Source organism: Falco cherrug, chromosome 5 (assembly GCF_023634085.1).
Source record: "Falco cherrug isolate bFalChe1 chromosome 5, bFalChe1.pri, whole genome shotgun sequence".
Taxonomy (NCBI): domain Eukaryota; kingdom Metazoa; phylum Chordata; class Aves; order Falconiformes; family Falconidae; genus Falco; species Falco cherrug.
The window spans coordinates 26,274,146-26,285,142 of NC_073701.1; the positions used below are offsets into that span (position 1 = coordinate 26,274,146).

At 37.1% G+C, this 10,997-nt stretch overlaps 1 protein-coding gene across 11 annotated transcripts in view; it reads left to right on the forward strand.

The window, feature by feature from the left end:
• The window catches only part of FGD4 (FYVE, RhoGEF and PH domain containing 4), a 110,257-nt gene extending 99,260 nt beyond the window's left edge, over nt 1-10,997 (forward strand). For all 11 annotated transcript variants that reach the window (XM_055710954.1, XM_027807604.2, XM_055710955.1 and 8 more), the window contains 9 exons: nt 548-606; nt 1,238-1,384; nt 2,903-3,075; nt 5,881-5,911; nt 6,086-6,181; nt 6,572-6,697; nt 8,571-8,711; nt 10,308-10,448; nt 10,632-10,997. In XM_055710954.1, the coding sequence (XP_055566929.1) occupies nt 548-606; nt 1,238-1,384; nt 2,903-3,075; nt 5,881-5,911; nt 6,086-6,181; nt 6,572-6,697; nt 8,571-8,711; nt 10,308-10,448; nt 10,632-10,889 (1,172 nt within the window). In that variant the 3' untranslated portion in view covers nt 10,890-10,997. The remainder of the gene's footprint in view (nt 1-547; nt 607-1,237; nt 1,385-2,902; nt 3,076-5,880; nt 5,912-6,085; nt 6,182-6,571; nt 6,698-8,570; nt 8,712-10,307; nt 10,449-10,631) is intronic.

Below are 10,997 nucleotides of genomic sequence, written 5' to 3' on the forward strand. Positions count from 1 at the left end.
CACATTTGGAATGTATGTCTCTTATTTGTAAAACAGTGGACTTATTACTGTATTTTTAAGCTCTGTAGGGACAAAGAACTGCCTGATTTGAAATTTATTCCCCAGATTGTTCAAAACTACTTGCCAGATAATTTTTTTTGAAATATTTCATTGTTAGTACCATCATTGTAAATATCTGTAATATGAGCTGTTTCAACTAAAAAACACTGTTTGGCATTCTGGACTTCTTTGAGAAAAGAGGGAAGAGAACCATGACTGTTCACGTCACATAAAATGTTTTTCTAGGTACTGAAGCTCTAAAGTAATCTGCAGTAATTCTCTTCTGATCTTTCCAGATTACAGTTTCTATTTGGTAGCTGACTTTCTTATGCTTCCCACTGTACCTTGGTTACTTTTTATTGATAATTTAAAAAATTTATTGTAGTGTGTAATTTACATAAAAATGACAAACAAGTTTGTAGAATGATCCAGGGTTTTTCTATGTGATATAGAAATATATAAAAATGCAGCTTTTTAGTGGTTTGGGTTTTTTTTTTCTTCTGTCTAGAATCCCTGGAAATTATATCCACTGCAGCAAGTCACTCGAATAGTGCAATAAGAAAAATGGTAAATTATCTTTGTTTTCCTGTTTGCTTTTTAATATATTGTATTTGAGTATTTGGTGAAGCTAGAAGTGTGAATTGCAGATCTTCCCTGAAATGGCAAAAATGGGTTTACTGGGTCTGAATGATTGCTCCTACTTAATGCATTTGTACAGCTCCTGGGAATGATAGACAGAATCTGGCATTGCATCTATTTCTCTCAAGTAGAAAATGGGGCAGACTGGATTCGTCTCCTGGGTCAAATAGTTGATACAATGCTGGACTCTTAATCTTGTTTCATCTGTTCCTGTCAGTGAAAGGATAATGTTTGTGAAGAGTAGTTACTGTTTCTCCACCATGTTTGGCTGGCATGATAGGTACTTCATCAAGTATGTGAGATATTTTGGACAAGAAATAATGCAGTCTGTATGTATAACTGCATTTCTAAAATTACCAAGGAGATGACATTTCTAAAAGTACTCGTTACCGATCAACTAGGTTAATCAGTCTGTATGGCTGACCATACATACCAGATGTATATGTTTTTCAAAGCTAACATTCTCCAGACTTATGCAAGCTCTCATAATTTCATCTAAATATGCTTACAGATCTGTGCTTTTAATTAATAAGTTTTATGACTTTTTTTCACTGTAAAGGAGAATCTAAAGAAATTGTTAGAGATATATGAGATGCTGGGAGAAGAGGAAGATATTGTGAACCCCTCAAATGAACTGATAAAAGAAGGACAGATCCTTAAACTCGCTGCTCGCAATACATCTGCTCAAGAACGGTATCTTTTCCTAGTAAGTATGGTGGCCTGTGTTTGCAGGAGTGGCTGTATACCTTTCTAGACTTGAAAGAACTACCAAAGACAGAGGGAAATACTCTCTAGTTGATGTCAGTGCCTTTCAACTAGTGATCTTAGGGCATGAGTAAACCTTATACTGCTTGCAGAAAGGCTGGAATGGAACAGCTAGAATGGAATACATGGTTTTAAATAAATGGAACCAATGTCCATCAACTCACTTTTAAGTAAGTGGCCCTGATTACAAATGCAGGTCCTAGAGCATGAGGACTTTGACATTCTTGTGAAACTGAAATGTAAAAGCTTAGGATTTTAGTCCTGATAGCGTGCTGGAGTCCCAGTAAGTGTCATGGTCCTGTGGGAGCTTGTAATTGTGGCAGGTCATCCTCTTGTCAGGGGCTTGTGTCTTGTCTTGGAACCAAAAAGCCACAGCCATGCTCCCTCACAACTCCCTTCTAAAAGGTTTGATGTAGTTCATTGCTTCCCATGCGTTAAAAATTACTAATACATTTTTGCTTATGGACCTCTGGCACTGCAAGTCTTCTGGTTAATAAGGATGAGTAATGTGTTGTTGAGGCACAACTCCTGCTTATCTGTGCTTCAAACAAAAGGAGAAATCATTGAATAGGAAGACCTCAAATGGGGCTAGACAGCTGATTAAAATGATGTGCACTTCATATGAGAGGTGACAACTTCAAATGTACTGTATCTGTGATACAGATTAGGCAATAGGCTAGACAGGATTTCTATGAAATAGGATTTAATTGAAGTGAGTTTCTCTTTTAATAATTAATTTTGAGATAAATGTGAGGTGAAAAATGCGAGAAAATTAAACGCTATAGATCTGATTTAATAGCTGTGCTTCTAGGCTGGGGCTTCAGATGTTTAAACATTATTTGAAGTTCTACTCTTTAATAAAGGAATGTATCTTTGTCCTGCTCGTGGGTTTGGGGTTTTGATTTTTTCCCTGTGTTATTGAGGGTTTCAGTGAATAAAAACTGAAGAAAAAAACTGGAAGAAATGCTCTTCCATCTTGGAAAAAAGACAAATAATGTCCTCAAATAGTATTAGTTACAATTTCTACAAAACCAACTGGTTTTATTATAGGGTAACTATAGATGTAGACACTGAAGAAAAGAATTCTTATTCTGCAGTTTAGAGTAGTTTTTTGCAGAATCGGGGCATAAGAATGGGCTTTTCTAACAAAAGCTTTACATTGGTAAAAAATATCCAGTCTGAGCATAGTTGGTAATAAATGCTATGAAGACTGCTGCATATACAGAGCAATTACTCTTATATGTACTGGAGCTGTCCTTCAATCTTATTTCTAAACAAATTAGAGAAAGAAGTTGTCTTGAATTAGAGCTTTGGTCTTCTCAGATATCAACTGAGCAGAAAAGAACCTGCTTTCTCACTCACTAAGCCTAGCTTTGCGGTATTGTCCAGCTCTCAGTAGAAACTGTGGCTGTACCTGTGTTTTTGTTAATGCAAAGCCATATGTTTATTTTTTCCCCAGTTTAACAATATGTTGCTCTACTGCGTCCCCAAATTCAGCCTGGTAGGATCAAAGTTCTCGGTTCGAACCAGAGTCGGTATAGATGGTATGAAGATTATAGAAACTCATAATGAAGAATATCCACACACTTTTCAAGTATCTGGAAAAGAGCGAACACTGGAGTTGCAAGCCAGGTAAGCAGTCTTTTTATCTAGTTTTTGGAGGATTAATTATACACATACAAAAGACTGGACTAGTAGTGGTGAAAGATGCAGTGGGCTTCATCTTAATATCAGGGTTTTGAAAATAGCCTAGGCTGCCAAAAATCGTAAATGTTCAGTCCAAGGATCTCATGAACTGGAAGAAGTAGCTACAATGTATAGTGTGTTGCCTTACTTTGCAGAAACACCTAAGATAGTTGTCGGCAAGCTGGCTGGAAGGTTGAAAGCAGCATAGCTAACTGGTGCAAAGGCAATCTGGCTGACTTAAGTGTCTTGGGACACTGTGTGTGTTAAATCTCTGGGCGGTATCTGAGCCACCTTGGTACAAATGAGTCTGCCTCAAGGCATGTCTACCCAACAAAAATCTCCACCCCAGTGGGTTTACATCCACAGAACATAGTTTTCTATGGTGGTAGATGGGCACCTACTTTCTTCCATTCCTCAGGCCTGTTTCCAGTCTACTTGTTTTCCTCCAGTCCCAGGTATCAACCTCACCCTGGAAGGCAAGTTCTCCATTTAGTTCTTGGGTCTTTTTTCTCCAATGGCACTTTTCTGACTGGCACTTTCCTGCTTTCTTCATTAGTTCTTGTATCCTCCTCTTGCTGGGTCACCTTCCCAGTACTGCTTTTCGCATAGCCTAGACTAAATCCTCCCTGTCTAGACTGCCCCACTTCAAATAAAGTAGGGTGCTCCACCTCTCCTTTTGGACCTGCTTAAAGATCCTATTCTTAGCAGGCAGGATTTCACTGTGGAGAGGCAAGGATTACAAAAGCAGGAGGATGTCTGTGGTGGATACAGTTCTGTGTTGACACCATGTATTGGGGGACAAACCATAGTCTGCTAGCAAACGAGCTTGCAAACTACTTTTCTTTATGGAAAAAAACACCTTGTGATATTTAATGACAGTTACAGTAGTGAATGCAGAAAGGTAACAGCATACAGAGATATTTGAAATTAAAGATACACTTTGAAAAATGACAGGAAAAAGCTTTCCACTAAGGTCTGCAAGACTTCTGGGGTACGTTTTTGGTCATCAGTCACATCTACTGTAAGGTGCTGCACGATGTCTTACTAAGTATTTTGCAAGTTGTTATGCCATATACCCATTTCAATGGTGAATGATGGCATCTTGCTTTACCCTTTGTGAAGTTACGTTTTAATTGGAAGAAAAATGATACAGCAAAGTTCATTTTGCTAACTTTCCCATATTACCAGTAATGGAAAGTTTATTGCATTAGTTTATTTTAGGTGTGAGAAGAACATGCTTCTATGTCTTGTTTCGTTTTATGAACGCTGTTAGAATGTGTTAAGTGTGTATGAAACTGTGAAGGAATGAGTACCAAACGAGATCTTATTCACTTATATTAGAATAATCTTGATTAGTATGGGTATTGTGTGTACCCTATACCTTAATGTCCTTAATTCATGAGCTTGTATTAACAGTGTTGTAATGTTTAGTTCACATTTGGGGGCTTTCTTGACTAGTAGGCTTCTATTTTTCAGAACACTATTTGAGCACATTATCAATCACTGGTTTTAAACAGCTGGTAGATTATTTCTTTGAGATTGGTGATCTAGTATGACATTTAATAGCTCAGCTTTTTGTTTTTTAATGTAAGCAGACAGGGTGAATTATTTTGGCTGTTTAGACAGGTTTCTCCTGCCTCGTATGCAAATGGTAGGTAGGAAAGAGAAACACTTTTAGGATTCTGCTTGCTTAAAAATTTCACTAATGCTGCAAAACAACATGTGAGGAACTGTTTTTATTGAGATGTGATAAAAGCTCTCTTTCAAATCCTTCAGAGCAATCCTTAGAAAAATAAAATTTTGCATGGCTGATACTGCATGGCTACAGAAGGTTTTTTTCCACACCATTATCTGAGGAGGCGGCCGCTTTTGAAGGGCCAGATATACTGTGATGTTAATTCTCATCTTTTTGACTTACAACTTGAAGATAAACTGCTTTCATTACTAGCACTATCCAGTAGTTTCTAATAGTACTATTATTTGTGATATATGATGCTTTTCCAAAGATTTGAATGTCAAAGTCCTACTGATATATTTTAATGACAAAACTGTCGTACAAGATCAGTTTAATATATTTCCTTTCTCATCGCTGTCTTGTCTGTATATCTTATCTATGCTTACTGTTAAGTCATCTGTATCTGCCCTAATGCATAAAAGGGAAATCTCTGCTGTTTAGTTCATAATATTAAAACATATTTTTCCTTTTTTTTAATCGGATACTCTTTGTGCCACTGTAGACGAGTTTAAACAACAGCAACAACAAAAAGCATGAAGGAAACTACTTTTATTGGGGAGGGAGGAAGATTTAAGAGATGCACAGGAGAAGTCTGTGATAGTATGTGAACTTACTGCATGAAATGAGAGGAGAAAAAGATGCCTACATCTAAACTTTGTATTGTCCTCTTTTCCTCTCTATGTTGTACTCAAAACAAAAGCACAAGAAGAAAAAAAAAAAAAGGCCCAAACAAAAAGCCTAACAATACAAATACTGTTATTACTTTTAAATGCATTTACATTTATCTTTTAAATTTAATTCACTGCTTAGTGGTTGCAGACTTGTGAAGCCTGAAGTGATGCATTTGTTTTCTGTTGTGTTTCGGGTTTTTTAAGGTGGACAGTTACAAATCAGTATAGTTTAAGTTTAAATTCCTGAGAATTACTTCAGAAGCTTGGCTTTTGCTAGCAGTTGTCGATGGTGAGGTAATATTTCCTAAAGTAGTTTTGGACTAACGTGTCAAATATTTCTTTCAGTTCTGAACAAGATAAGGAAGAATGGATTAAGGTAAATTCATCTACATTCTTTATTTTCTAAACAATTTTTCACTGAAGTAATAAAAAAAGTAATATCCCTATTTTCTGGCTGCAGTGTCGCTCTGCTAATCAATAACTGGTCAGAATGCAGAGAGTCCATTTTAAATGTAAGAATGCTTGAGGAATTTATCCACTGTTTCCTTAGGCACTTCAGAATACTATAGAAGCTTTTCAGCAGAGGAACGAAACTTTCAGAAACGCTATTGCTAAAGAATATGAAGACATGCCTGTTGAGGTTTCTGTAAGTTGCTGTTATTCCTTTGTAATCATTTTGTAAAAAAGTTTTGCTGAAACTTTGTTTTCAAGCTCATCATTCTTATAGCAGAGGAACTACAAAGCAGTCATCTTGTTGGTAATTGTTTTTCTTCATAATGCCAAATATTATAAACAAGACTCTTTTTTTCTTGAAACACATAACAGAGTACCCTTTCAGTGATGCATAATGATTTTTGACTAGGTTCTTTGTTATTTCTTGTATAGATTTAAAAATGCAACTTGAGCTGTGTTTTGCCATTTCCTTTCCAGAGGAAGAGAGTAATTATTTTCTCTATTTGAAGTACTGCACAACTTTTTGTACTGTTTTTTTATTATTATTATTATTCTCCCACCCTCTCCCTGCCCTCCGCTTCAGAACGCTGAGCTTGGGAAGAGAGCACCGAGGTGGATACGAGACAATGAAGTAACCATGTGCATGAAATGCAAGGAGCCCTTTAATGCACTGACAAGGAGAAGGCATCACTGCCGAGCATGTGGACACGTAAGTGCAAAATCCTAGCTGCTGTAGCTGAGGAGCAGGTTTGGGAACTGTTCTAAGTGCCTACTCACCTTCTGGCTTCTGCTTCTTATGCTGCAGTTTATTGCGGCACTAGTGGCTGAAAGAAGCTGTGTATAGCATACCACAAAGGATCCTCTGTCTGCTTTAGCTGGCATGGTAAATTTGGAAGTAACCTGGAGCAGTGGAAGATGTGTGTTTGTGTAAAATGTCCCAAGCCTCTGGACATACACTATACTATTACTTCCGAGTGGCCTCCACTGATCCCAACAATTTCAAGACCGTATTAAACTGCCCTAAGCCAGTGTTACCCTGGGCAGCGCTGGCTGGCTGCCTCCTCTTCCCGTTCTGCTTCCTCCTCTCTCCTCTTCACAAGAAGACCGTGAAGCCCTGCAGTTTTTTGTTGGGTTAACTTGGAGCTGTTCCCAGCTGGATTCAGCATGTAAATGTCTGAGCGTGTGCCTTTAAGCATCAGGGAGCAAGAGAAGGTTAGGATGGGGAGAGAGGGTTAGAGCTGCATTCCGTGTATGATGCTATGTAACTTATGCCGCTTTAAAGGAACCATGAAATAGCGGTATGATTTGAGAGTTTTCAGAAGTTAACAAAAGAGCAAACACTGTACTTTCTTTTCTTGCCATCCAGCAACTATGCTTTTCTCCAGCAGATGGTAGTGCAAGCCCAGGTTTAAAACTTGTCTTACAGGTTACCTTGTATGATTTCTTTCTAATGTTTTTATGTGGTGTTCTTCTCTTGTGCTTTGCAGGACAGTAGAGACTTTTTCAGGAGCTCTGAATTATTGACTGTATGGTTGTCATCTGGGTTGTTTTTTTCCAGCTTATTCTGCCTTACAACTCCTCTCTTAGGATCACACCCTTCCTTTTTATTCCCCTTTTGTTCAGACTCCTAACTACTTCCCTGTATTGTAGTTCTATCACGTCTCCCTGCACATTAGTTTTAAAGCATTTTTTCATGGGAATTAATTTGTGTCAGTGATAGTGTTTTTCCAGCAGTGACTAATTGGGAATACTTGACTAGTATTCTCTAGAGATACTAGTTGAAAGTAGCCATCTAGACTAGTACTGCAGAGGCCTGGTCCACAACAAGATTTTGTTCAGGGGTTTCAGTGGTTCAAGTCCATTTGTCTACCTTTCTTTCTTGAAATGACTGCAGTCATATGGTTTTTATGCAGACTATTTTTTCACCTGAAAGGACATTTCTGTGGAAAAACACTTCTAATGAAAGAACTTCCCTCAGATCCCTCTTGTGTTTCAGTTAAAATATATATATAGTGAAAAGAAAAATCAGTGTGATATTGGCTTATTTATTCTGTGTACTTATGAACAAATTCTAAAACTGTAAATTTACTATTTATTAGCAGGTTAAAAAATGAGCCATTTCTGATATTGTTACAACTTTTTATCATCAAAAGTGCATCTCTGTTGTACATTTCTGAGCTTATTTAGAAAAAAAATGGCAAATATACCTTTTCAGGCATTTCAAGAAACTGGAGGATTTTCTTCCTGCAGCATGGCTTGTGCTATATTTTGATTCTATTCCAAAATTTAACCTACAGATAAAGTTGAAAGCCTAATGTGATTTTATGCAAAGTACAAAGTTCCACCAGGTAAATAGTAAAAAGCACTTATAGTTAAGAAGCAGCAACAAAAATCTGGTAAACCATTATTTTTTACGAAGTTATTGCTGATGTGTCATAAAGGCATTATCTTTCTTGTTGTGTATAATCAAACTATATTACTAAGTAGATAAAATACTATTAATTTTTAATTCAATTCTGTTTTCATAGTTTTATAAATACTTAAATTTTATATACGTGTTTGGGGTTTTTTTTGTCTCTAAGGTGGTTTGCTGGAAATGTTCTGATTACAAGGCACATCTAGAATATGATGGAAATAAACTGAACAAGGTCTGTAAGGACTGCTATCATGTTATAATTGGTTGTACGGACAGTGAAGAAAAGAAGAAGAAAGGCATCTTGGAGGTATGTTGTTTGAAAGTACCATATGTGCATAGTTGCAATTTCGGCTCATCAGTAAGTGAGAAATGGTAGCATTCTTGCAGGGCTATTTTCTGTTTGAAAAATAAAAAGTATGTGAACCAAATTAATCCCATCCAATAAATTTTGGTTTTCACCATTCATCTTTCACAATACTACTTTGTTTCTTACAGCTTTTTTTTAAAAAGGGGGAATTAGGAATCTTAGAGCTTTTTTTGCTTCTTTCCAGTTACGTCAGCTAATGCGATAAAACATTACGTTTCCTTATAAATCTTCAGTTTTCTTCTGCACTTAAGCTGCCATAGCAACAAAAACCACTGCTACTACAATGATTCTTGAAATCATAGGCCCAAATTGAAAGAACGGGGATGGAGGATAGGGGAATGGGGGAAAATTTTGCTATTCAGAGTCTGAGTACTAAGGCACTGTTTTGATCAGTGTATACAATGTACATTTTAAGTCATCAGGTTGCTTTCAGCTTTCCACATTTAAAAATTCAAGGTCTCAATCAGACAACAAAAAGCCGTGTTTCTCTTATGATCAAGGGAAGAAATAGGTATCTCAGAATTGCAATTAACCTTCACATTTTTAAATCTCCCTTTGTAGATGCTTTTAAAACACCTGACATAAATTAGAGAAATATCATCCTAACTTTGTCAAGACATATATTTATCTTGGGATGTAGTAGAGAAGGATTGACCTTTGAGCTAAATACCAACAGAAAAAGAAGGGAAAAGTAAGATACAAATTGTAATTCCATACACAGTTCTTAATCTGTGTTGGTTTGACTACCCTTGACTACACTCTTTTAATGAGAAAGAGTAGGGAGCATAGAACTCCACTGGCTTACCTTATAGTCAAGAGACTGCTGTTTCTTGGCATGGTGACTTTTTTAAGGTAGCTGAAGGAGCTACAGAGTCCCTTGCGCAGACTCTGTATGCGTGCTGGATCTCATGGCAATGGAGTGGTTGGTACCATGTTGCAGCATCCAGACAGCATCGCTGCTGGGAGAGGGAAAAAAACTGATGCAACGAAATTTTAATGCAGAATTGGTTTGTATTCTTTCTGATCTTCTCAGGGTCACTATTTAACCGGAGTAGCATGTCACTCTGTCTTCAGATTTTAAGAAATTCACCTAATCTTTTCTGTAGGATTACTGCTTGCGTTCTTAAGTTACTCTTAGAAATGTCTTTGCATCTGCCAAAATAAAGTAGTTCTCGTATTGGTTACTTAGTAGCACTTCAGTGCCTAACATGATGTTATTGTAGAAATCTGACTTTTGTAGATGCTAAGATACAGAGGCAGACTAGCTGTGGTGGCAAGACGAGATGTAGCATGATCTAAAAACTGTAATCCAGAATTAATGATGAAAGAAGGAACAGATCACACGTTAAGGGAGTACATGTTGTGATTGTATCTATGCAATAAATAAATATTCTCCTATTTGCTCAAGCCCTTTTGGAGATGCTAGCCAAGATTTGATATGAATGGTGATGAATTTCTGCTTTTCTGTTCTGTATGGGTTTAGTCTTTACTTAAGGAAAATTTATTTTCTGTTTTATGCTTCATACTCTCTTCTAGATTGAATCTGCAGAAGTGTCTGGAAATAGCGTCATATGTAGCTTTCTTCAGTACATGGAAAAATCAAAGCCCTGGCAGAAAGCATGGTGTGTTATACCTAAACAGGAAGCTCTCGTGCTGTACATGTATGGTGCTCCACAGGTATGTACGGAGAAAATGGGGGAGATTTTTAGTAATTATTGTGTCTGGCATCTGAGGAAGAGAAGTCAAATAGTTTGGGAATGGAGGAAAGGCCCTAGTGTTTTCACCAACCTATATAGTAAACAAGAGGTAGCGGGCAGATTAGTTGGCTGTTCTTAATCAAGAACTTCTCTTTCCTCTTAGGATGTTAAAGCTCTGGCTACAATTCCACTTCTGGGCTATACAGTAGATGATACTCCCAGAAGTGCTGACCTCCCGCACAGCTTCAAACTGACCCAGTCTAAGTCTGTGCACAGCTTTGCTGCGGACAATGAGGAACTAAAACAGAAATGGCTAAAAGTTATCCATTTAGCTGTCAAAGGTGAGACACCAGAATGTCAAAATGAACTGCAAGTGAATTTAGAAGAGCAACCTGAATCTTCTAAAACATCTGAATGCTGAAGCTCAAGAACACATGGTATTTTTAAAAGATTTCAATTGAGTTTGTGGTTAACATTTGTGTTAACCTTTCTTTGCTCAATCAAGAAAAAAAAAAAAAAAAGAAAGAAA